Below are 26,986 nucleotides of genomic sequence, written 5' to 3' on the forward strand. Positions count from 1 at the left end.
ATCTTGACTGTGGGCAGCCGGCCGTGCGCCTGCGCGGTGGCCCTTCCATCCCGGCAGTCGTGGCTGCGGCGCTGAGGCGAGAGGTTGGTGGGTGTCGCCGGCCACAATGACCCAGGCTGAGAAGGGTGACACGGAGAATGGGAAGGAGAAGGGCGGCGAGAAGGAGAAGGAGCAGCGCGGCGTGAAGCGGCCCATCGTGCCCGCGCTGGTGCCGGAGTCGCTGCAAGAGGTGCGGCTCGGGGCGGGTCTGGGTTGGAACCCTTTGCCCTTGCTTGGGTCCTCCGCTGCCAGGCAGGGGGCGGGAGGCAGCGGGAGGCTTCGAGTCCCCCTTGCAGGCCCCAGCCCCTGGTGGGGAGTGCGGAAGTGGTCGTTCCTTTCCGGGTCGTGGCGCGCCGGGACGCCGAGGGCTGGGAGGCGCGGAGCCTCAGGAGCCAGGCGGAGCCCCCGCAGGGACACCGCTCCGATCTCCCGCACGCCCCACTGGCTGGTTGTGTGCGCTCCTGCCCGGGCTCTGGCCTCAGCTTCCCCGACCATAAAACGACCACGGTGATACCAGCCGCCTCGCAAGTTGCCGTGAGGGTTAGATGGTGGCAGATAGAGTTTAGGACCAGGCTGGCTCACTGGGAGCGTCAGCCTGTACTTGTTAAGGGATAGTTTGGGGTCCAGGCTTTTTCCTTTGTTAAGGAAATCTCAGATAATAGAAGTCATTTCAAGCTTGAAAGCAAAGAAATGGTGGACATTTGTCTAAATATATATTAAGAGCTTGTGTATCAAAAACAACACTATTAGACTAAACTAAACTAACCAGAAAAAATTATTTGCAGTAGCATGCCTGGCAAAGGACCTTAGACGTATACACGTACACAAAACCTTACTGATCAGTAACTAAAACAGCATTCACATAGGAAAACGGGCACAGGCAGTGTACAATTCACAGAAGAAATGAGGCATAAACTGCTCAGAACTTCATGTAGGACATCTCTAATCCAGCTTCCTCACCGGTAGATGGGTTAAGGGTAATACCTAACTAGTAGGGCAGCGACTAGTTAGCTATCACTAGTATGACAGTGCCTGGCACACCATAAGCCCAGAGTGGCCATTACTGCTGCACAGGCCTGGTTTCTCCATCTATCTAGTTGAGAAGGCTGACTGGATGGTCTGTAAGGGCCTTGCCAGATCCTTCCCTCTAGGATTCTCCCACTCTTGGGGGGTGATTAGGAGGGGAGAGGTCACACTTGGAGATAGGACAACAGGTATCAGAGCATGGCATGGAATGGGCTTGTGCAGAGGGCAGTATTGGGCACTCAAGCAAGTACCTCCTCCATCCCTGACAGTCAGGGAAGGTTTCTTCAAAGGAGGTGAGGTGACATCTGTTTAGAGTCCTGAAGGTGATTAGGAGCTAACCAGAGGGAGGAGAGAATCTCAGGGAAGAACAAACAGTGTGGAAGACACTTGTGCCAACAGAGGATGTGAAGTGTTGGAGGCCCAGCCAGTAGATTAGGATGTCTGGAGTTAAGGAAGGGGATTGGAGATCTTAGCAGGGGCCATATCATGAGGGTCATGTAAGCCACAGAGTCTGACCCCTTGTGAAGGCAGTGAATCACGTTGAAAGGCTTTACTATAGTAAGAGCCAACATTCCTCGAATGCTTCCTGTGGCCCAGCTCTGAGTTACATGTATAACTCATTTAATTCTCACAGTAACTGTGAGTTAGGAGCTTCATTCAGAGCAAGGAGGTGGCAGTCTGAATTTGCAGACAGATCTGTGAATTCAGAGCCTGGGCCCGGATTCTATAGCAACATTTCTTCAGTCACATAAATGCTCAATAACTGTATGTTAATTTGTAATGGATAATTTTTGTTTCATTTATTTAAATAAATATTTGTTGAGCTATGTACTATAACTCAGGTCAAGGGAATATAATAAACAATGAGTTTGTGTTTAGGTAGAGAGCAGTAATTGGATACTTCTCAAAGAACTCTACTGAATTATTTTGATACCTTTGAGTCAGCTTCTTAGTTTAGTTTGTTATGTGTATGTTGTTTAACTTTGTTACCTGCATATTATTTACAAAGGTCACACATCTATGTTTTATATCTGCAGCAAATCCAGAGCAACTTCATCATTGTCATACATCCAGGTTCAACAACTTTAAGGATTGGTCGAGCCACAGACACTCTTCCTGCCAGCATTCCTCATGTCATTGCCCGAAGACACAAACAACAAGGGCAGCCCCTATACAAGGACAGTTGGCTCCTAAGGGAGGGACTAAATGTAAGTCAAAAACGACCTGGAGAGAAAGCCTAAGGTTGTTTCCCTGGGAGGGCTTAGACACAAGTACACCAGAATCTTAAAAGAAACATCTTCATAGCTTTGCTGTGTTTTAAAATAATAATGTCACTAATTTTTCATCAGAGCTAGTGACTTTAGATGTAAAGAATTAGTTACAACAAAAGTAAGTCTTTCAGGGTGAATTGAGTGTTGATGAAGGTGATCTATAATGGAAGACACAAAATCATCACTCACTTAAAGTGATACATTCAGGTCCTTGTTAACAGGCTTAAAGTTATTGATTAAGCCATATTTAAACTGTAAGTATTTCTTTCAGATACTTACAGTTTAAGTCAATAAGTCAAACTCTTATTTTCAATCCATTAGCAAATTAGATTGTTACAATAAGCACTTATTATGGTCTTAGGTTAACCATAATTTCAAGGCAAAAAAAAAATTTTCTTGCTGTAAGCATCTACTTTATCCAATGTTGCAGATGGTAATTATCAGGAAAATTCTTTGTGATCAATGATAAATCTATATATTACATCATAATCCACGTTTTACTTTGAAGTTTTAAGTCAAGGATAGTTTTGGGAATGTAAAGTTTCTTTAATTCTGATAGTAGGCCTTAGGGTTCCATTTTTTAGTGTAACTAGCAGACTCTATGTAAGTCCAGTTGTAAGTTTAAATATAACTTGCTGATATAAGAGTCTGCACTTCATTATTGATCTTTGGATCTTATAATTCTACTTTAGGGAGTACGTTTAAGGAATAAAAATCAAAAGAAAACATTTCTGTAAAGATATTTATGGTCGTTTTCTTTATACTATAATAACGAGAACCAATAAGTTTATGGCGTAACCAATAAGTTTAAGCCTTGCTGATCAACATATGAAGGAATGTGTCATTGTCAAAATTGTAAACATAAGAATTATATAATTGTATGGAAGAGTCTCTGAAATATTTTGTAAACATGAGGTAGGTATGCTTTGATTAGTGCTGTGAGAAATTTTATGAAAAATCACTTGAAAATTTTGCATATAGTTGTTTTATAGTGAGGGCTGCTTTTGACTTATTTATAATAAAAGATTCCTGGGAATTCTTTTTTTCTTTTCTTGAGACAGGGTCTTGCTCTGTTCTTCAGGCTGGAGTGCAGTGGTGCGATCTCGGCTCATTGCACCTTCCACCTCCTGGGCTCAAGCAATCCTTCCACCTTAGTCTCCCAAGTAGCTGGGACCACAGGCCTGTGCCACCACACCCAGCTAATTTCTTGTATTTTTTGTAGAGATGGTGTTTTGCCATGTTGCCCAGGCTGGAGGGAATTCTTAAGAGTAGTACATGTGGTAAAGATTAAGGAAATGCTACTTGTTGATGAAGGAGCATTTCCAAAGATTGGATTAAATTAGTAGTTTTTGAATTGCTTTCTCTTCTCATTAAATCCTTTGTACTGCTTGTCTTTCATTTTTCCCCCAGAAACCAGAAAGTAATGAACAAAGACAAAATGGCCTTAAAATGGTGGATCAAGCAATATGGTCTAAAAAGATGTCCAATGGTACAAGACGCATTCCTGTGTCCCCTGAACAGGTTCGATCAACTCTTCAGATTTATTCTTTTATCACCACTATTTGTATCATAATACCATTCACATGTTCTTCCTATATCACTATGCAAATACAAGATGGGAGTTCCTTAAAAAGGAAGAAAACCCCTCATAACTACTTACAGAATACCCGAGTCAGTGTTACAAATGCTTAGGCAAGCCACATAATTTATAAGGTGGTGGTAGGCAAGTTGATGGAAGTTTATACTTTACCTGAGAAGGTGTGATTCCAGGATCTTGGTGGGAAACTGTTCTTACTACATTCTTCAATTTCATATGATAAACCAATATGATAGGAATGGACAGGAGTCTGTATTACATATAAAGTTGAATTCAGCTTTAAGCAGCATTTAGTGTTAATTTTGGACTGGCTGTGAATCACAGCCTAGGTGTTAAAATTGGGGGAAAAAGAACCCCAAGATTGTAAAAAGGACAAGAGAATCCTTTTGCAACCCGTCAATATTTTGCCAAATATTTGTGATTAAAATTTGCCAATGTGTCTAGTATGCGAGAGAGAAGAAAAGGAGGACCCTTATGTTGCCCCCGCCTTGAATAAATTGAGATAATTTTCTGATGGTTTTTCTTTTCAGGCACGCTCCTACAATAAGCAGATGCGACCTGCAATTTTAGATCACTGTTCAGGAAATAAGTGGACAAACACATCTCATCACCCTGAGTATTTAGTAGGAGAAGAGGTAAGAAACTTCTTTACAATAGAATGAAAGAAGGGGAACCTGATCCTCCTCCTAAAATTCACTTACGTTGCCACCCAGTCCTAGTTGTTTCCTAGCGTTCTGTAACCCTACTTTGAGTACCAGATAGTCACACTGACTCCTACTTCACTCTCAACATTTCTCACATTCAGCAAACGTTAGTTAGATTTTTGGATATGAATCCAGAAAACCTTGAGAGAAAAGTTTTAACAAAGTACTCATCTCCCTCCTCCTTTTCTAGGCCTTGTATGTTAATCCACTGGACTGTTATAATATTCACTGGCCTATCAGAAGAGGTCAGTTAAATATTCACCCAGGCCCTGGGGGCTCTCTTACAGCTGTTCTGGCAGATATTGAAGTAATATGGTCTCATGCGATACAAAAATACTTGGAAATCCCACTGAAAGATTTAAAGGTGAGCTAAAATTCTCAGTTATTTGGATTGTTTTTAAGATTCTTGGTCAATGAAAGTACACGTTACCGAGTTGTTTGTAATATAGTGTCCTTCTTGAAACATTCTTGACCTTCAGGGTGAGGATCTTGGTGGCATGAGGATGTCTTTTCTTCTTCACTTAATTCCCTTCTGGTGTTTTTTTTCTTTCTCTGTTTCTTTGGTGTCTCTATTACTCAAATCAGCAAGCTTGCTCATTTTTGTCTTCTCTTTGGACCTTATTGACACATCGGTTGTCTTATTTTTGATTTTACAAGTTTTTAAAAATTTCAAGGAAAAAAAAAACACTTGAGCATGTTTTTTTCTTTATAAAACCCAAAGGATAGTACAGAGGTTTGAGCTTTAATCTGGGTGTGTAACCATAGCTGCTACTCCTTTGGAGGGAAGTCTCTCTAAAAAGGAGTGTGAATTTGACCTGACTAGACTTGAGTGCTAACCCTTTTATCTTTGTTCTTCTTTTTAGTATTACAGATGTATCTTGTTAATTCCTGATATCTATAATAAGCAGCATGTGAAGGAACTAGTGAATATGATACTAATGAAGATGGGTTTTTCAGGTATGTCTGATATCCCAGTGAAACCTATTTTAAATGGAATTTTCTTTCTTTAATGACAGAGTTAATCTAATTTACTGACTTATTTATTTATTTATTTATTTATTTATTTATTTATTTGAGACGGAGTCTCTGTCGCCCAGGCTGGAGTGCAGTGGTGCTTTCTCAGCTCACTGCAAGCTCTGCCTCCCAGGTTCACGCCATTCTCCTGCCTCAGCCTCCCGATTAGCTGGGACTACAGGTGCCCACCACCATGCCCGGCTAATTTTTTGTATTTTTTAGTAGAGATGGGGTTTCACTGTGTTAGCCAGGATGGTGTCGATCTCCTGACCTCGTGATCCTCCCACCTTGGCCTCCCAAAGTGCTGGGATTACAGGTGTGAGCCACTGCGCCAGGCCTACTGACTTGTTTAAATGCTTATTCTGAAAGGATCAGTGTTCCTCAGATGCCCTGCCCAGAGGTCCCTAGGCTCCCCACTTCAGTTGATTATCTGTTTTGGGATCTTTACTGCGCTACAGCTAATGACTACTCTGCCTTTTTTTTTTCCCCAGGGATCGTGGTCCATCAGGAGTCTGTGTGTGCCACCTATGGAAGTGGCTTAAGCAGCACGTGTATTGTAGACGTTGGGGACCAGAAGACAAGCGTATGTTGTGTGGAGGATGGGGTGTCTCATCGGAATACTCGGTAAGGAACTTGGAAGGTGGCATTCCCTGTTCCCTCTTCCCTCATAATCTGTTCAACCGTAAATAATAAAAAATCACAGGTTAAAAATTGTAAGATAACCATAAATTCAAAAGTCTGCATGGTAAACCAGCAAGATTATGGAAGTGCAAATTCTAGCAAGGCTAAAACGAATCATTTTACCCTTCCCATTGGAACTTCTTAATATGAATTTACATCAGCAGCCCCTGAAAGTCCTGGTATGTTTTATGTGCTTTCCCATAAAGGAAACGTAAACAGTAGCTTTGTGTCTTTAGCTGTGGTTTGGCATAGAGCTACAGATCACACCCTTATAGCAGAGCTTTATTTAGGCAAGTTGTGTAGGAGAAAATTGACTTTTTCAATCTGAATTCTCTGGCTAGTGTTTTGAATATCTGCATTTTTTGTCATAGTGGTGTTCTGTGGGTGAGTAACTGTATGATGATAGACAGGTAAAGAAAATAACTATTAGGACCAGATTTGCAGCTTGTCCTTCAGGCAAGCCTGACATATGTAAGCACACTCAGGTAATGCAGGTATGGGCTCTCTGAAGCATTTTGTGCTCCAGAGATGGCTTCTTGCTGCTCCTCAGGATGCTTTCATTCTTCCCGTCCTCCACATTAGGTAGTTTGAGTCTTTAAAAGAGGGCTTAAATTGTCCATGAGAAAGGGTCATCTGCTGCCTCCTGCCCCAAGTTCTAGTACATTCTAAAATCCATTTTGAGTTATTTTGGCTCATCCGTTGTTAGAATATCCAATGCCACTTGTTCTCAAAGTGTGGAGAAAATGCTGGACCCACATTTCCTACCAATAAAATAATATAGCAGCTGTCTTCCCAAATTGTAGAAACCTTCAGTTAGTAGACAGCTTTCTCTAAGCTGTTCTCCCATAAGTTTGTCTTATATTGTCATTGCTGCCTTATATGCTAGTGAGTGTAGACCGCCAAACAACTGTCATATGATAAACACATATTGACTGGGAAGTGAGCTGGATTTAATAGTGAGTATTGGGTTTCTCAGATACATTTTGCAAACATCATGACGACTTTAGGTGTTCCCCACTGGTTTTTGCTGAAGTTCCTTTTCTCCCATCCATTCATTCTGTCCTTTCAACGTACATTTCTTGAAACTTGCTATATATCACTGTGTTTAATGGACATTTTTGTTTGTTTTTTGTGTTTCTTTTTTTTTTTAGATAGAATCTTACTGTCACCCAGGCTGGAGTGCAGTGGCATGACCTCTTGGCTCACTGCAACCTCTGCCTCCTGGGTTCAAGCAATTCTTGTGCCTCAGCCTCCTGAGTAGCTGGGATTAGGTGTGCACCACCATGCCTGGCTAATTTTTGTATTTTTAGTAGAGACAGTGTTTCGCCATATTGGCCAGCTGGTCTTGAACTCCTGGCCTCAAGTGATCTGCTCATCTTGGCCTCCCAAAGTGCTGGGATTACAGGCAGGAACCACCATGTCCGGCCGTTAATGGATTTCTTCAAACACCTTTTGCACCTTCTTAACCAACAGATTAACCATCTACCCTTTTCTCTTAACTTTAGGCTTTGTCTGGCATATGGAGGATCTGATGTGTCAAGATGCTTTTACTGGCTAATGCAGCGAGCTGGGTTCCCTTACAGAGAATGCCAGTTAACAAATAAAATGGATTGTCTTCTTCTGCAGCACCTTAAAGAAACTTTTTGTCATTTAGATCAGGTGGGAGCAGAATCAATATTGCTGATTATTTTTGTTTCTAGGAAAAATTTAAGAGATTTAAAAGATACTTAAAAATGTAACAGCATTGGCTGGGCACGGTGGCTCATGCCTGTAATCCCAGCACTTTGGGAGGCCGAGGCGGGTGGATCATGAGGTCAGGAGATCAAGACCATCCTGGCTAACACGGCGAAACCCCGTCTCTACTAAAAATACAAAAAATTAGCTGGGCGTGGTGGCGGGCACCTGTAGTCCCAGCTACTCGGGAGGCTGAGGCTGGAGAATGGCATGAACCTGGGAGGTGGAGCTTGCAGTGAGCCGAGATCGCACCACTGCACTCCAGCCTGGGCGACAAAGCGAGACTCTGTCTCAAAAAAAAAAAATAAATAAATAAAATAAAGTAACAGCATTATACTACCTTTTTCTTTTTTATTTATTTATTTATTTATTTATTTTTTATTATTATACTTTAGGTTTTAGGGTACCTGTGCGCAATGTGCAGGTTAGTTACATATGTATACATGTGCCATGCTGGTGCCCTGCACCCTCTAACTCGTCATCTAGCATTAGGTATATCTCCCAATGCTATCCCTCCCCCCTCCCCCCACCCCACAACAGTCCCCAGAGTGTGATGTTCCCCTTCCTGTGTCCATGTGTTCTCATTGTTCAATTCCCACCTATGAGTGAGAATATGCGGTGTTTGTTTTTTTGTTCTTGCGATAGTTTACTGAGAATGATGATTTCCAATTTCATCCATGTCCCTACAAAGGACGTGAACTCATCATTTTTTATGGCTGCATAGTATTCCATGGTGTATATGTGCCACATTTTCTTAATCCAGTCTATCATTGTTGGACATTTGGGTTGGTTCCAAGTCTTTGCTATTGTGAATAATGCCGCAATAAACATACGTGTGCATGTGTCTTTATAGCAGCATGATTTAACAGTCCTTTGGGTATATACCCAGTAATGGGATGGCTGGGTCAAATGGTATTTCTAGTTCTAGATCCCTGAGGAATCGCCACACTGACTTCCACAATGGTTGAACTAGTTTACAGTCCCACCAACAGTGTAAAAGTGTTCCTATTTCTCCACATCCTCTCCAGCACCTGTTGTTTCCTGACTTTTTAATGATTGCCATTCTAACTGGTGTGAGATGGTATCTCATTGTGGTTTTGATTTGCATTTCTCTGATGGCCAGTGATGGTGAGCATTTTTTCATGTGTTTTTTGGCTGCATAAATGTCTTCTTTTGAGAAGTGTCTGTTCATGTCCTTTGCCCACTTTTTGATGGGGTTGTTTGTTTTTTTCTTGTAAATTTGTTTGAGTCCATTGTAGATTCTGGATATTAGCCCTTTGTCAGATGAGTAGGTTGCGAAAATTTTCTCCCATTTTGTAGGTTGCCTGTTCACTCTGATGGTAGTTTCTTTTGCTATGCAGAAGCTCTTTAGTTTAATTAGATCCCATTTGTCAATTTTGGCTTTTGTTGCCATTGCCTTTGGTGTTTTAGACATGAAGTCCTTGCCCATGCCTATGTCCTGAATGGTAATGCCTAGGTTTTCTTCTAGGGTTTTTATGGTTTTAGGTCTAACGTTTAAGTCTTTAATCCATCTTGAATTCATTTTTGTATAAGGTATAAGGAAGGGATCCAGTTTCAGCTTTCTACATATGGCTAGCCAGTTTTCCCAGCACCATTTATTAAATAGGGAATCCTTTCCCCATTGCTTGTTTTTCTCAGGTTTGTCAAAGATCAGATAGTTGTAGATAAGCGGTGTTATTTCTGAGGGCTCTGTTCTGTTCCATTGATCTATATCTCTGTTTTGGTACCAGTACCATGCTGTTTTGGTTACTGTAGCCTTGTAGTATAGTTTGAAGTCAGGTAACGTGATGCCTCCAGTTTTGTTCTTTTGGCTTAGGATTGACTTGGCGATGCGGGCTCTTTTTTGGTTCCCTATGAACTTTAAAGTAGTTTTTTCCAATTCTGTGAAGAAAGTCATTGGTAGCTTGATGGGGATGGCATTGAATCTGTAAATTACCTTGGACAGTATGGCCATTTTCACGATATTGATTCTTCCTACCCATGAGCATGGAATGTTCTTCCATTTGTTTGTATCTTCTTTTATTTCCTTGAGCAGTGGTTTGTAGTTCTCCTTGAATAGGTCCTTCACATCCCTTGTAAGTTGGATTCCTAGTTATTTTATTCTCTTTGAAGCAATTGTGAATGGGAGTTCACTCATGATTTGGCTCTCTGTTTGTCTGTTGTTGGTGTATAAGAATGCTTGTGATTTTTGTACATTGATTTTGTATCCTGAGACTTTGCTGAAGTTGCTTATCAGCTTAAGGAGATTTTGGGCTGAGACAATGGGGTTTTCTAGATATACCATCATGTCGTCTGCAAACAGGAACAACTTGACTTCCTCTTTTCCTAATTGAATACCCATTATTTCCTTCTCCTGCCTAATTGCCCTGGCCAGAACTTCCAACACTATGTTGAATAGGAGTGGTGAGAGAGGGCATCCCTGTCTTGTGCCAGTTTTCAAAGGGAATGCTTCCAGTTTTTGCCCATTCAGTATGATATTGGCTGTGGGTTTGTCATAGATAGCTCTTATTATTTTGAGATACATCCCATCAATACCTAATTTATTGAGAGTTTTTAGCATGAAGCGTTGTTGAATTTTGTCAAAGGCCTTTTCTGCATCTATTGAGATAATCATGTGGTTTTGTCTTTGGTTCTGTTTATATGCTGGATTACATTTATTGATTTGCGTTTATTGAACCAGCCTTGCATCCCAGGGATGAAGCCCACTTGATCATGGTGGATAAGCTTTTTGATATGCTGCTGGATTCGGTTTGCCAGTATTTTATTGAGGATTTTTGCATCAATGTTCATCAAGGATATTGGTCTAAAATTCTCTTTTTTGGTTGTGTCTCTGCCCGGCTTTGGTATCAGGATGATGCTGGCCTCATAAAATGAGTTAGGGAGGATTCCCTCTTTTTCTATTGATTGGTATAGTTTCAGAAGGAATGGTACCAGTTCCTCTTTGTACCTCTGGTAGAATTCGGCTGTGAATCCATCTGGTCCTGGACTCTTTTTGGTTGGTAAGCTATTGACTATTGCCACAATTTCAGCTCCTGTTATTGGTCTATTCAGAGATTCAACTTCTTCCTGGTTTAGTGTTGGGAGAGTGTATGTGTCGAGGAATTTATCCATTTCTTCTAGATTTTCTAGTTTATTTGCATAGAGGTGTTTGTAATGTCTCTGATGGTGGTTTGTATTTCTGTGGGATCGGTGGTGATATCCCCTTTATCATTTTTTATTGCAACTATTTGATTCTTCTCTCTTTTTTTCTTTATTAGTCTTGCTAGCGGTCTATCAATTTTGTTGATCCTTTCAAAAAACCAGCTCCTGGATTCATTAATTTTTTGAAGGGTTTTTTGTGTCTCTATTTCCTTCAGTTCTGCTCTGATTTTAGTTATTTCTTGCCTTCTGCTAGCTTTTGAATGTGTTTGCTCTTGCTTTTCTAGTTCTTTTAATTGTAATGTTAGGGTGTCAATTTTGGATCTTTCCTGCTTTCTCTTGCGGGCATTTAGTGCTATAAATTTCCCTCTACACACTGCTTTGAATGCATCCCAGAGATTCTGGTATGTTGTGTCTTGGTTCTTGTTGGTTTCAAAGAACATCTTTATTTCTGCCTTCATTTCGTTATGTACCCAGTAGTCATTCAGGAGCAGGTTGTTCAGTTGCCATGTAGTTGAGCGGTTTTGAGTGAGATTCTTAATCCTGAGTTCTAGCTTGATTGCACTGTATATACTACCTTTTTCAACCCAAGATAAAGCCTGCAGGTGAAAGCCCTTAAGGAGTGAGGTTTTTTTTGCTAAAGTCCGAGCAGTGAGGGTGTGTCTCAGGCTCTGGAAAACAGTTTGATTTTTTTAGGAAACAAGAGTTTAGCAAATTTCTCTGTCTCATCCTGATAAAAGATGAAGATAAACCTTTAGGTGTAAGGAAGATAGTAGGTAAATATGTAAGTACAGACATTTTGTTAAATGTTATAATTTGAAGCACTTTCTTAATATTGCAAACAATCAATGTTTAATCATTGCTATATATGGATTGGTATCCTTTTTTTGTTTGAGACTTGTTTTTACTTTTTTCAGGTAATCTAAATTTTAAAAAATTGGGGAAACATAAAAATACCGTAAATTTCCCAGTTACTGAGGGAATTTGCTTTATTGATTTGGGTCATTGTTGTACTAATATATATTGATAATGGAGAAAACAAATAATGCAAACAGTGGAAATTCCAGAAATGTTAAATAGGGGAACAAAGTACAGCTTAATTCCTGTTTTATTAAATTATGGTGAGAGTGGTACAAAGCTGTAGGTTGGCCTTTTTATAGGTGATATTTAGATGATGGTGAGGCTGAAGCATAATTTGAAGAGTTTACATGCATTCTTACTGATTCACTGACAGCATCTTTTCCTGGAATCAGGACATCTCTGGGCTTCAGGACCATGAGTTTCAGATTCGACATCCTGATTCTCCTGCCCTGCTTTACCAGTTTCGATTAGGAGATGAAAAACTGCAGGTAACTTATAGGTATCTGTTTCCATGGGTAGAAAGAAAGTTATCCAGGTTCAATCAAACTGAGAGAATATGCACTTGCTGGAAACATTGTGAAATCAGAATGTCAGCTGATTGTAGATTATCCACTAAACCAACATTTAAGCCACTGGTATAGACTAGAATGGATCTGAAGAATATCTTTCTATTTAGCCCCTATATGATGAGGTATTAATTATAAAGAAAGGTATCATTCTTACTAGGAAATTATGAAGTAGATTATGAGGTACTTGATATTTGCTTTGAGATTTCTCTCATATGGTGTCATATCACCCATCTAGTTGGATGATGAGTGAGTTTTCTGGCCTATGGTACACCAGAGAAATAATGCCACTCCCAAAAGAGAACATTGCCCAGTCTAACTTAGGGAATCTGATCTGCCAGTTTTGTTTTTAGAAGAACAGAATTCAGTGGATCAGTTTTTTTCAGGAGGCAGTATCTTTTGTTGATCACTCTTTTCCTTCCATGTACAGGCTCCAATGGCTTTGTTTTACCCTGCAACTTTTGGAATTGTTGGACAGAAAATGACGACTTTGCAGCACAGATCTCAGGGCGATCCTGAGGATCCTCACGATGAACATTACCTGCTGGCCACACAGAGCAAACAAGAACAGGTCCGTGGCAATTCTGGTAGGAGAAGAGAGAGTTTTGTCCCTGAAGGAGAAATTTGTCCGCAGTTAATAGGCCATTGTAATCAGTTCTGTCTTCCAGCATAATAACACTGATATAGCTTTTAGAATTGTAGATGAACTGAAGTCTGAGTTTAAAATCTGGAAGACGTATTTCTCTATTCAGCAAACATTAATTTTCTGAATGCTAGTCCATACATTTAAAAGTTAATGACACTTTCCTTTTGGTGTATATCATTTACTTACATTATCTACTTCTGAATATTTTTTCAGTAGTATTTTCATTAAAATCTCACCTGTTACTTAATTTTGTGAAAGATGCGTGGCATAGCCAAAGAGCCGAATTCCTTTATTGAAAGCGGATCCCCATAATACGATGTCTGGTACAGGGGCACAAATTGAAGGTCTTGTCTGCTAATGAAGCAGTACCAGCTTATGATGGAGACTAGATTTTCTAGTCTTTGTTCCTCCCCAGACGCAAGCATGAGGTGGACTCATATAGGATCTGAAAATAAGAATTCCTTAACAGTCATGGCCCGTGAATCCCACTGGAATACTCCATTTAAAAACTCAGGGCACGGGGAAGAATGTCTGCACTGGTATTTCACTTTTAAAATCTAACCAGTGATGATAAGGTTCTGAGAGCTACCCTGCCTACCAGCAGCTACCCTGCTTTGGAATGGTCAAAGCATCTTCATCTGTGCACCGTCTCACATTCCTGAGTCACCTGGGAATGGGTGCTGGGCGGTTGTATTGCTGTGTGGCTTTTGTTTTATAGTAGTAGGGTAGGGAGAGATCTAGCTAGACAACATCAATAGTGTTCTGTTGTAGAAATACCACCTACTTGATTGTCCTTTTGATTTAAAGTCTGCAAAAGCTACTGCTGACCGAAAGTCTGCATCCAAACCTATTGGATTTGAAGGGGATCTTCGTGGCCAGTCCTCTGATCTTCCAGAAAGACTCCATTCCCAGGAGGTAGATTTGGGGTCCGCACAGGGAGATGGCCTGATGGCCGGCAACGATTCCGAGGAGGCCCTCACTGCACTGATGTCCAGGAAGACTGCCATCTCGCTGTTTGAAGGGAAAGCCCTGGGCCTGGATAAAGCCATCCTTCATAGCATAGACTGCTGTTGTAAGCACATCTGGGGAGACCGGGAGATAGCAGTGAAACAAGATAGCAGTTAAATAAATTGGTTCAGTCTAGGATATACTTGTGCAGTATAACATATTCATTGAAAAATGATTAAGTGCCTACTTGGCTTGCATTGCCAGGTGTTGGGAATACATTAACAAAGTAGGATGGGTTTATAGCCTAGTGGAAGAGGCCAAAATAAGTCAGATTATTACACAAATGTGAAATTACCACTGGCATGCTACTATTGAGCAGTCAGTACCCTTTAGCTCAACTTTGTAGCACCTGCCAATGGTAATTTCACATTTGAGGAATTTCACATAGAATCTTTACTCACTAGGGGATGGTATGGGAGGTGGGAGGCAGGGAAAGCTTCCTTGAGGAAGGCGGACCTTGAGAGAGACGTAAAGGATGAAAGAGGTCAGTTAGCAGTCACAGATGGGGTAGAGGAAGAAGCCTGTGAAGACCAGTGTGGCTGGGAAGCAGGGTGTGAGGATGAGCCTAGAGAAGCAGGTGAGGACCACCCGTAGTGGATCTTGTGGGTCCCTTTAAAGATTTTATTTATTTATTTTTCAGAGTCTCACTCCATTGCCCAGGCTGGAATGCAATGGCGTGATCTCGGCTCACCACAACCTCTGCCTCCTGGGTTCAAGTGATTCTCCTGCCTCAGCCTCCCGAGTAGCTGGGACTACAGGCACACGCTACCATGCCCGGCTAATTTTTGTATTTTTAGTAGAGACAGGGTTTCACTATGTTGGCCAGGCTGGTTTTGAACTCCTGACCTCGTGATCTGCCCACCTTGGCCTCCCAAAGTGCTGGGATTACAGGCGTGAGCCACCATGCTCGGCCTCCTTTAAAGATTTTGATCCTAATCCTGCAAGTAGGATTGCAGTGGTGTGGCAACATGCCTACATTTGTGTTTTGTAGGGTTCCCCTGGCTGCAGTGTGGAGGGTGGGCTGGAGGGAAATCTTTGAGAAGGCTATTGCACTTGCGCAAGCAAGGGGTGTTGGTGGCTTGTCCTAGAATTATGGATGTGGAGAGAAAAGCATGGAGGATGTCAACTGTCTTTTCAGCATCTGACGACACCAAAAAGAAGATGTACAGCTCCATCCTAGTGGTGGGAGGTGGTTTGATGTTTCATAAAGCTCAAGAATTTCTGCAGCACAGAATTCTCAACAAAATGCCACCATCCTTCAGGCGAATTATTGAAAATGTGGATGTGATCACAAGGCCTAAGGTAGGTTGTTTCATTGTGCAAGTTGGGCTGTATGCAAATGAAACCAGCCTTGTATGTGGACAGATCAAATCCTGGGAAGCATGGGCTTGTGTCTGAGGAGTTCTTGAGGGCTTAGGGCAAGTGGAAAAGTTAATTTCAGCAAGCCATAGATGTGGTGGAAGGTGCTCTGGCCTAAGGTACTGGATTTCTGCTGCTTTCCCCTGCTGTGCTCCCCAAACTAGCATGACTGAATTCCACCTTTGTTAAAGGACCAGGTGGGGCAAGGGGAGGACCGACTGCTCTCAAGCCCTGCCAGCCAGAACAGCTCCATTTTAATCTCTTTTTTATATTAAGGATCTACTTCTGGTCCCTGGACCAGATGATCTTTAAGGATCTTTTTGGTTTGAACTATCTTGAAAAGAAAGATAAACCCAGGAATTTAGAAATAGATTTTGTGTGTTTTATTAAATCTTACTGACAATTCCTGGAAATGTTCCTATTTCTTTTTAATCCTGAGGGAGGGATTGTGGGGATCTATTTATTCCACTCAAACTTCGAAATAAGTAAGTTATTTATTTATATATGTTCCTGTGTACAGGGTAAACAGGGTATTTGTGCAATAGTAGTAAATAGTAGCATCTTTAGTTATAAAAATTTAAAAGTTTTCTTGGCTATTGAAACAGAAAGATGCCTGTAGTTCATAAATCCTACTGTCTTTTTCTTTTTTTTTTTTTTGAGATGGAGTCTTGCTCTGTAACCCAGGCTGGAGTGCAGTGGTGCGATCTTGGCTCACTGCAACCTCTGCCTGCCAGGTTCACGCCATTCTCCTGCCTCAGCCTCCTGAGTAGCTGGGACTACAGGTGCCCGCCACCACGCCTGGCTAATTTTTTGTATTTTTAGTAGAGGCGGCATTTCACCGTGTTAGCCAGGATGGTCTTGATCTCCTGACCTCCTGATCTGCCCACCTCGGCCTCCCAAAGTGCTGGGGTTACAGGCGTGAGCCACCGCGCCTGGCCGTCCTGCTGTCTTTAATACAGGGTGAAAGCCTGGCTTACTAGGTATTGACTCAGCAGGGATTTTTCTCGGCCCCATATTCAAGTAAATGATTGAGTATATGTCTTATGTGATTAGGCTGAAATGTCTTCATCCCTTCTCTAGGACATGGACCCCCGGCTGATTGCATGGAAAGGAGGGGCAGTGTTGGCTTGTTTGGATACAACACAGGAACTGTGGATTTATCAGCGAGAGTGGCAGCGCTTTGGTGTCCGCATGTTACGAGAGCGGGCTGCGTTTGTGTGGTGAATGGGGAGGAAATGTCACTGCCGAAGACCAAAAACAAGCTTCTTGGTATAAAAGACTCTTACAGAATATATGTATTGTAATTTATTGACCTAGATGCTTAAGTGTCATGGACAGTAAATGAATTTGAACTTTATGTTGAGGACATGACATTGGTTTGAAATTATAAACTGCTTTTGAGCAGTTTAGTCAGGGCATTTGAGAATAAATAGGAACTTTCTCTTCAGTTGTAAACTCTCTTGCCCTGTCTCAGGGTCTCATAAACTCCCCAGTGATGTAAACGTTGCTATTGAAGGCTCTCATGTGGTGAAGCTCTTCATTTAACTTGGCTTGTTGAATCTCATCAGCAGGCAGCCTCATGCAACCATGAGGGATAGTGTGTGATGAGGGAGAACTGTCCACTCATGCCGTTTTCTCTCTTGTCTAGTATTTCATGAGGATCTAAAGTTGTCTGAGTTAAATGCACTTATGATGTGACTCATGTGTTCTCTTAGAATCCCAAATGGGGAAAAAGTTTTGGTAGTTTTTGGTTTTTTTCATTTTCTGTTGGATTACAGAAAAAGAATGGGACCCATTCAGGTCTCGATTTCCAAAGGTAAAGATGGAAGGCTGAGCAGACTGGCTTTTGTTACCTGACATGCCGTAGGGTGAGCTTAGAGGAAGAAAGAAAACAATTTTTATTTGGCTAAAACAGAACAAACGCTGAAAAGGAAATGTTGTTTTCTTCCTAAAGCCAAATAGAAATGGTTTGGGTATAATTTAGAGTTCTTGTGTTGTACAGATATGGTGACTGATGTAGTTATTAATACTACCAACTTAGTCATCAAGCCCCAATTTTCCTTTACCTGAAGGATTAAGTGAAAGCTTTTGGAGTTCATGATGTTCAGTATGATCAGTTAACCTTAACCTCTGAGCATCCTGAAGCAAAATCTAAATAATGCAGCTATTACCACTGGTGGTCCAGGCTCTGGTGAAGCCCTCTGAGCCCAGGAGGAAGAGAAGGCATTGTCCAGAGGCAGGAACACAGTCTGGGAGCCCAGAGCTCTGGGAGGAGTGGGAAAATGCTGCTTCCTGCTGCTTGCTCCTAGGCACCTGCTTCCGCCATCTCACTTACCATGGCTAGAGATGGGGGTGAGACCGGGGAAGGACAAAAGCAGGAAACAGATAAGGGATGGAAATCAGAATGGAATATAGAAAGAACTCTGGATGTGGAGAAATGCCGGTATCTGAGCATTTTGTATCAATGGGAGTACCCTCTGTAACTGCTCAGTAGGTTACAAATGAAGAGTCCACCAGTATTAAAAATAATTTAAACTTGCCGGTACCAACTGGGATGTGTGCCTTCAATTTGAAAATTGTATGTTTTATTTTTTAAATTTGTTAACAACATTAATTTATAGAATATTGATGTCATTTATGTTTCTGAGGTGTTTCAACACAATTTCGGATCAGCTGCCTGTTTGCAAAAACATAATGTATTTCTGTTAAATAGTTCTTCACCTAACAGCATATTGCTCTTTTAACTGGTAGAGCTGTTTCAAAGGAAGTTGGTTTCTGGTCCAAGTTTTGACCTAAACCATGTCCATCTTGTTACCAGCACTTACAAGCACTGTGAAAACTGATCATGACAAATAAGTGAAATTTGCTACATTAAATATATTGCCTCAGCTATTACTGAGTGTCCACTTGTAAACCTGGACACAGTTTTTACTTTATGCTTCATTTTGATTTTTTATCCGTAAGACATAAATTAGAAGGCATGAGGTGGCCCTTTAAGGATAATCTGCAAATATACACATTTTAATAGTCATCCATCTGAAATTGATCCACATTCCAGAGAAGATTCAGTATTGTGCTGTGTGAAATAAGCATTCCCAGAAAAAAACATTTATGCTAATAATACAATGTAACCTCTGCGTTAAAAAAAAGATGCTTTTAGGCCGGGCACGGGGGCTCAGGCCTGTAATCCCTGCACTTTGGGAGGCTGAGGCGGTGAATCACGAGGTCAGGAGATCAAGACCATCCTGGCTAACAGGGTGAAACCCCGTCTCTACTAAAAATACAAAAAGTTAGCTGGGTGTGGTGGTGGGTGCCTGTAGTCCCAGCTACTCAGGAGGCTGAGGCAGGAGAATGGCGTGAACCCGGAAGGCAGAGGTTGTAGTGAGCCAAGGTCGCGCCACTGCACTCCAGCCTGGGTGACAGAGCGAGACTCCGTCTCAAAAAAAAAAAAAAAAAAAAAATTTAAAAATTTAAAAAAGATGCTTTTAGAAGAGTAAAAAGTTGGAAGACAAAATGCGCATCTTTTATGTTCTGTTATTCTGTGGGGGTTTTTTCGTTTGTTTTAGACAGGGTCTGGCTCTCACCCAGGATGGAGTGCAGTGGCACAATCACCGTTTACTGCACCCTTGACCTCCAGGGCTCAAGTGATCCTCCCATCTCAGCCTCCCTAGTAGCTGGGACCACAGGCTCACACCATCACACTCAGCTAATTTTTTAAATCTTTTGTAGAGATGGAGGTCTCACTTTGTGACCTAGCCTGGTCTTGAGTGATCTTTTTGCCTTGGCCTTGCCAAAGTGCTGGGATTGGAGGCATGAGCCACTGCACACACCCCTGTTTTTTATTTAAGTAAACCATTATAATTCATTTATAAAAAGGTTACTTCAAGAGGGCTTTCAAGTTAAGAATTATTTTCATTTTGAACATGAAAAGTTAAATAGTAACTAAGAAACTGAGAACTCTGACAGTGATCTCTAATAGGTAACCTTAGGCAAAAGTAGACAAGTTTGTGGGTATTTTGGTGTTCATGTTAAAAGGCACCTGTACAAGAATCAAGATATGAATTTAGTTTGTAGAGGGAAGGTCTTATGCAAATACCAAATCATACAAGTGGTTACACATATAATAGATCATTTGGTCCAGTAAAGGTGGGTTCAGCTTGTTTATTCCCTACTTTTGTTATCTTAAAAACAATGATTTTTTGCATGTAATAGAAGGTTTTTCACTTAAGATGCTATTGAGTGAATCAGTGAGGGGTTCTTAGAGTTAGTATTCATTAATTAAAAATAGAATATTAGCTAAACAGTTCTGGGTACACTGCAATGCATGGACTATGGAAGACTAGATGTTTGGCTGAAGATACTTTATTGTTGCATTATCAAAATGGTTATAGTTTTCAATTAAAACTGTAATTGATTTCTATGTATAAAACAGCTTTGAAGTTGTAAATGTAGTTTCAATTCTTTAGTTAATGCTACATTAGTTAGCAATATTTGGAAATTTTATTGGTATAAAATGTTTTAATTACTAAGGCTGTTTGTAGGCTGCATAGTAAGCTTCAGGATCATCACACGTTTTTTCCCTGTAATTGGTGGGATAGGAAGCCTTTAAGGTCTCTTGCTTCTTTCTCATGGGTGGGCTACAAGGAGCAGCAGCCATCGTGGCAGGCTTGTGATCTTTTTCCTGCTGACACCTGCTGCTTGACGTGGAGAAGTTCTGCACAGAAAGCAGTGGCATCTTTCATGAGGTGGTACTTGGGGCAGACACTGAGAGCATTATAATCGTCTTTGGTATCAGTCTCTCTAAAGTAGACCACCACGTATTTGTGCAGATGAATCTGGCTTCTTAGATCACTGCAGAAAAGGTTAAAAGCAAGGGGGAAGAGGTCTTGAGAGTTCCCACTGGGACTGCCCTCGCTCTTGCCACAGGTACCATCGCACACACTGTTGACGTCATTGGAAAGAAGGAAGACGACTTTGTCTGCTGCCTTCTTTTGAGTGGCAAGCCACTGCACTGGACCCATCTCTGCTATTTTCTTTTTCTGCCACTTTTCAAGGATGACCTCACTTCTGCAATGGTTTTGAAGAAATTCAGTGAAGTAACAAATTGTGTGATGGAAACATATTTCAGATGGGTAAACCACAAGAACCTTAATGGGGGGCAGTAGTGTGGTGGTAGAAAAGGAAGTCTTCTTGATCCTTTCTGTGAGGGGAGAAAAGCATTTGTTATCTGTGAACAGCAAACAGCAGGCTTTCACTCTGTAAACCATCCCTGACAAATGATCCCTTGCTAGAGAATGTCAGCTGAGCACCAAGGGCCTTGTTAGTGACAGCAAGGAAAAACATCCTGATGTTCCTTTTGAACACATCACCTGAAACACACTGATGCTTAAACCTTAACTTTTTTTTTTTTTTTTTTTTGGAGACATAGTCTCACTCTGTCGCCCAGGCTGGAGTGCAATGGAGCGACCTCGGCTCACTACAACCTCCGCCTCCTGGGTTCACGCCATTCTCCTGCCTCAGCCTCCCGAGTAGCTGGGACTACAGGTGCCCGCCACCACGCCCAGCTAATTTTTTGTACTTTTAGTAGAGATGGGGTTTCACCCTGTTAGCCAGGATGGTCTTGATCTCCTGACCTCGTGATCCACCCGCCTGGGCCTCCCAGAGTGCTGGGATTACTAAGTCCCTCTCACTAAAACAGTCCTCTCAACCAAGCCTTCTCTTTTCAGATAAATTCATAGAAACTTTAGGTTTAAGATACTTTGTTGGCTAGGTGTAGGCGTGGTGGCTTACACCAGTAATCCCAGCACTTTGGGAGGCCAAGGCTGGTAGATCACTTGAGTCCAGGAGTTCCAGACCAACCAGCGCAACATGGCGAAACCCCATCTCTACAAAAAGTACAAATATTAGCTGGGCTTGATGGCATGCATCTGTGGTCCCAGCTACTCAGGCGGCTAAGGTGGGAGGTTCACTTGAGCTCAGGAGGCGGACGTTGCAGTGAGCCAAGATCACGCCATTCCACTCCAGCCTGGGCAACAGAGTGAGACCCTGTCTCAAAAAAAAAAAAAAAATACTTTGTTTGAGGTGTGTGATTGTAACCTCAATACTTTTAGTGCTGTATACGAACAGGGACACTTGACCTCTGTCTGCACTTCACATTTTGAGTTGGGTCAATTAGGTAGTTGCTTGTACTGTCTTCTACCTGCAGGTGGTAGAGTTTCTTTATACTTCCCCAAGTTAAGTGGCACCTCTTTTCAGCCCCTGGAACTTACCTGGAATTCTGCCCTATACGGTGCTGTAAAACAAACCACGTTTGAAACTGCTGTAAAACAGAAACCATGTTTGAAACTGCTGTAATGTATACAGGTCAGACAGCATCCCTAAATGTAAGTATTCCTGAGGTCCAAGTGCCCCTGTGGCTTTCTTAGCTTAGAACATGGAGTTAATCTCATTTTATTTACAACATCACAAATGACTCAAAGGATGCATTTGTATTTCCTTTTCTACATATGGAGAAGAGGAGAAGTTTTTTTAATAGCTCTGCCTCGAGCTGAGTATGTAAATGTTCTGGTTTCTGTATTCAAATACTCCATGTTTTGAAGTTAGCAAAGCCCTTAGAGAGTACAGCTGACCCTTGAACAACAGAGTGAGGAGGGGCACCGGCCCTGCATGCAGTTGAAAATCTCCTATAACCTTTGATTTTCCCACAACTTAACTTCTAATAGCCTACTGTTGACTGGAAGCCTTACCAATAACATAAACAGCCAATTAACACATATTTTGCATGTTATGTGTATTATGTGCTGTATTATAATTAAGCTAGAGAAAAAAATGTAATTAAGAAAATCATAAGGAGGAGAAAAGATATTTACTAATTCATTAAATGGAAGTGGACCATCAGAAAGGTCTTTATCCTTGTCATCTTGTTGAGTAGGCTGACGAGGAAGAGGAGGAAGGGGTTAGTCTTGCTGACTTAGGGGTGGCAGAGGCAGAAGAGGTGGAAGAGGAGGCAGGAGATGTGGGTGCCTCAGTGTAACTTTACAGAAATACATAATTTCTGGCTTTTTTGCTTTTTCATTTTTCTAAAAATATTTGTATATGGTACCAATCCTTCCTCCACCACTTGCTTTAGGTTTAATGCTTGTATCATAGAAGGGTCTGTGTTATAAAAGAAGTGAAAAGCAGTCTTGACTAATCAGAAACCTGCCAGATTGTTTAATGTCAATTTGTTTTCTGATGCTGCTGCTTCTGTGTCATCTTCATCATCACCTCACACTGATGGGGAAGCACTCGTCTCCAGCAGGTTGTCTTCTCTTTGTTCCTCTAGTGTGGTTATCTGTTAGCTCTTGAATTTCTCCAAGATCCATATCTTGAAACCCTTCACCCCCCCACCTTTTTTTCCACATCTACAATCTCTTTCCTTGATTGGCTCTGTTGTAAATCCTGCGAAGTCATGCACATCACCTGGACAGTTTTCTCCTGCAGGAATTTATTGTTTCAGGCTTGATGGCTTTCGTGGCTTGTTCGGTCACAATGATGGCATCTTCAGTGATGTAATTCTTCCAGACTTCCATGTTGTTCTCTCTGTTGGGGTTCTCGTCCATAGCGTTGACAATCCTTTACATAAAGTACTGTGTGTAATGAGCCTTGAAGGTCCTTATGGCCTCCCAATCTAGAGGCCAAATTATGATGTGTTTGGGGGCAAAGAGACCACTCTGAGGACTTTAGTGTTGAACTCATGGGGCTCTGGGTGGCTGGGGGCATTGTCCAATATCAAAAGAACTTTAAAAAGCAGTCCCTTCCTGAGAAGGTACTTCTGACTTCAGGAACAAAGCATCAATGGAACCAATCCAGAAAAAAGTTTTCTCAATGTCCAGGCCTTCTTATTGTACAACCAAAAGATTGGCAGCTGGTGTTTATCTTTTCCCTTCAAGGCCAGGGGGTTAGCAGCTTTATAGGTAAGGCCAGTCCTGATCATAAACCCAACTGCATTTGCACTAAGCAGTCCAGTTAGCCTGTCCCTTCCTGCCTTAAATCCTGATGCATGCTTCTCTTCCTCACTAATCAATGTCCTTTGTAGCATTTTTTTCCCAGAAGAGGACACTTTCATCTGCACCGAAAACCTGTTCAAGCAGGTATCCTTTCTCCTCAGTGATTTTCTTAATGGCATCCGGGAACTCACCTGCTGCCTCTTGGTCAGCAGAAGCTGCTTCTCCTGTTATCTTGACAGTTTTTAAGCCAAACCACTTTTAAAAATGATCAAACCATCCTTTACTGGCATTAAATTCTCCAGCTTTAGATGCTTCACCTTCCTTTTGCTTTAAGTTGTCATATAATGACTTTGCTTTTTCTCAAATCATATTGGAGTCTACAGATATGCCTTTCTTACAGCAATCCTGCACCCACATAAAAGCTACATTTTCAATACAAGATTAAAAGGTATTCTGCAAAATGTGCAAGGTTTTCATGCCTGCTGGTGTAGCTGTAGTGATGGCTTCATGAATTTTTTTCTTTTTTGACTATGGTCCTTACGCTGGATTCATTTATCTTGAAATGGTGAACAATCACAGCTGCAGACCCTCAATTTATGGTACATATCAAGCAATTTGGCTTTTTTTCTTGTAATAAAAAAAAAAGTTTTTTTTTTCTTTTTTTCATGACACTGCTTCTTGGGACCACTGCCAGCATTACTAGTGGCACTTCGTATGGTTCCTAAGGTGTTATTAAAGGTTTACGATATTGCACTAAACACGAAAAATACAAGAGAACCACTGGAGATACTTTTTACTGTGATATGTAATTTACTGGAGAGAGGAACTGCTCGTTTGGAGATGGTTAGCATCACAGGGTGTTTTAAATGGATACTTGCAACCCTTGAGCTCACCACAGCAGCAACAGGAGGTGGCTAGGAAATTATTAACAGCAGGACAGTATGCACTGCAGTTAATTGTATGCAGTTATGATTTAATACCACATCTTTATGCTCACGTTTCTCTCAACTGTGAATGGTGCCATGTACAGTTGGTATGTGTGTGTTTAAGTTTTGATAAATTTTTAACTTTTAATAGTTAAAATAGTTAACTATTGGTATGGTAGCAAATGATAAAGTAGACTAGTATCTGTATACATTTTCTGCATTTATGACATACCTTTTTCTTCATTTTTTCAATATTTTAATTGAAAAGTTCATCTGAATTTCATCTAAGTTTTTTCAAAGTGATACAAATCTCCAAAAAATTTTCCAATATATGTATTGAAAAAATCCAGGTGTAAGTGGCTCTGTGCAGTCCAAACCTGTGTTGTTCAAGGGTCAACTGTGTATGAATCCAAGCGAAAGCTTTTCTTACACCTCATAAGAACTGTTTTTTAAAAAACAGGAACTAGCATAGAGTAACCATCACAGGTAAAGTGTAATTTGTTATCAGCCATCTTTTGCCTATTTCAGTACTGGTCTATGGCTCAATGGTAAAAATAAAAACAGGACAGTCAGAAGATCTGGAAGTCCTGACCCTGCTTTCACCTGGCATGTGTAATCCAGTCATGCTCATATCAGTCTCTGTAGGAGCACCTGAAGGTATTACATAAATGCTGTCTAACGCTGGGAAACGCCAACATGTGATTGCCTCCAGAGGAATCTTCTTTAAAAAAAAATTCAAAATGTTATTTCCTTACTAGGATGTCTTTAAAGAATTATAATCCTTACCGTGCCTCCACATTAGATAGATCCCTGCCACCAGCACCCATGGGGCCACCAGCAGAGACAGCAGGAGGAGAGGCAGCCAGCCTCCCGGCTTGCTTTTGTCTGGAGAAAACAAAGCTTACTCACCTTTGGAAAACAAATCCACACTTATCTCTTAATTTAAAAACTAAGACTTTGTATACTTTATAGAGGTTTATTTATTTTTTATTATTTTTTAGTTTTGAGACAGAGTCTTGCTCTGTCGCCTAGGCTGGAGTGCAGTGGCGCAATCTCGGTTCACTGCAGCCTCCGCCTCCCAGGTTCAAGCAATGCTGCCTCAGCCTCTTGAGTAGCTGGGATTACAGGCATGTGTCACCGCGCCCAGCCACTTTGTAGAGATTTAGATCCCTTTAAAACCATCAGTCAAGCTCTTTAGAGAGTCTGCCAATCATATCTTTTTCCCTAGAGTGTGCAGGTCTTGCATTAGATTCTCAAAAGGGATATGGGACCCAGGAAGTTAAGAACAGTCCTAAAATTTCTTTGGCTTCTTTCTCCTGATATGCACCGGCATTTTCACAGTAGGAACTAGGGTTTCTGTCCAGTTTTTTTGGTTCTTTAAGGAATTAATGTTATTCTGGGTACAACTGCTTACATACATAGCATGTATAGATGACATTTTTACAGGCCGTCTTGTTAGACTGACATATATGGAGGATAGTGCCACCTGCCTCACAAGAACATCAGGTAAGCTCAGGCATAGAGTGCCCAGGAATCTGTAAGGCTTCGCCCACGCACAAGTCAGGACTGCCAGGCACCTAGGTTGTCTTCACTTCATTTGGCTGCGTCTAATGACACCTTCCAACTTTTGACCCCACCCCTTGACTGTTGTGTAAACATTGTATTTCTCCATCTGTAATGAAAAAGCTAACACATCTCTAACTCCAGAGACATTTTCCGGAACATGCTGTTCTCAGGCACCAGTGAGGCGGTACCATTATTCCTCATTTGTTATCCAAATGTTGGCTGTGTGACCACACCAAAAGCTCATCCTGGGCTACTGAGACTGGTAAGAGAATCAGAATATAGTGAAATATTCATTCTCATATATACCCAGTCATCTTACAGCTTTGGCTTTTTTCAGCAGATCCTTGTGGCACTCAGAACATCCATTTTGCACTGTGTATTTTTTCCCCTTCTGTTTATCCTGCTTTATAAAGAGTCACAAGTGGTTTTACAAATAAAGCCTGTTCTTACTCAGATTTTAGGTTCTCTGGGACAGCGCTGTTGGCTTTCTCTGCACCCCAGTTCAGTGTACACAGGCAGCGACCCATTGCACTGCCCACATACACACAACCCTTCCACATACTGAGTGGGGGGCAGTGACTGTGTGTCCTGAGCCACTTTGATCATCTGGTTGAAGTGACTGGGCACTTACTGTTATCCGGAGGGAAAGGGATGCCTGTTTGTGGGCAGAGCACAACCATTCCTTTATGTCGGATGCAGTCGCTGCCACAAGTAGGAAAATACGGAGTCAGCTGAGGAAAAACAAGAGGCTCAGAAAGTTCACACCATGCATCAGAGCAAAATCTCACCATGACTCCTACTTCCGCCAAAACTTCCCTTCTTTCTGGCTTCACCCCTACCT

At 41.5% G+C, this 26,986-nt stretch overlaps 2 protein-coding genes across 6 annotated transcripts in view; one reads left to right on the forward strand and one right to left on the reverse strand.

Annotated features, from left to right (window-relative positions):
- On the forward strand, positions 1-25,151 carry ACTR8 (actin related protein 8). Of its 4 annotated transcripts, none has more exons than XM_024244727.3 (14): positions 31-229; positions 2,103-2,273; positions 3,747-3,857; positions 4,464-4,568; positions 4,828-5,001; positions 5,501-5,594; positions 6,143-6,275; positions 7,838-7,991; positions 12,479-12,574; positions 13,083-13,223; positions 14,106-14,370; positions 15,445-15,608; positions 16,746-16,934; positions 20,592-25,151. In XM_024244727.3, exons 1-13 carry the CDS (start codon positions 107-109, stop codon positions 16,887-16,889), a joined length of 1,875 nt encoding a protein of 624 aa, XP_024100495.1. In that variant the 5' UTR covers positions 31-106; the 3' UTR covers positions 16,890-16,934; positions 20,592-25,151. The 4 variants fall into 4 exon arrangements, with proteins under 4 accessions (XP_024100496.1, XP_024100495.1, XP_024100497.1 ...); XM_024244729.3 differs by lacking the exon at positions 31-229 and adding an exon at positions 292-546; XM_024244728.3 differs by lacking the exon at positions 20,592-25,151 and having other exon boundaries at positions 1-229; positions 16,746-18,579.
- IL17RB (interleukin 17 receptor B) overlaps positions 20,012-26,986 on the reverse strand; it is a 19,064-nt gene continuing 12,089 nt past the window's right edge. For both annotated transcript variants that reach the window (XM_009238905.4, XM_054552063.2), the window contains 3 exons: positions 26,777-26,876; positions 25,366-25,464; positions 20,012-20,865 (listed from right to left, as the gene is read on the reverse strand). In XM_009238905.4, the coding sequence (XP_009237180.4) occupies positions 20,303-20,865; positions 25,366-25,464; positions 26,777-26,876 (762 nt within the window). In that variant the 3' untranslated portion in view covers positions 20,012-20,302. The remainder of the gene's footprint in view (positions 20,866-25,365; positions 25,465-26,776; positions 26,877-26,986) is intronic.

The sequence above is a fragment of the Pongo abelii genome, chromosome 2 (assembly GCF_028885655.2).
Source record: "Pongo abelii isolate AG06213 chromosome 2, NHGRI_mPonAbe1-v2.0_pri, whole genome shotgun sequence".
Taxonomy (NCBI): Eukaryota; Metazoa; Chordata; class Mammalia; order Primates; family Hominidae; genus Pongo; species Pongo abelii.

Coding starts and splice junctions, on each gene's coding strand:
- ACTR8 (XM_024244728.3), top strand. CDS start 107: ATGACCCAGGCTGAGAAGGGTGACACGGAGAATGGGAAGGAGAAGGGC. Junction 5,002..5,500: donor TCCCACTGAAAGATTTAAAG/GTGAGCTAAAAT, acceptor TCTTCTTTTTAG/TATTACAGATGTATCTTGTT. Junction 13,224..14,105: donor CACAGAGCAAACAAGAACAG/GTCCGTGGCAAT, acceptor TTTGATTTAAAG/TCTGCAAAAGCTACTGCTGA.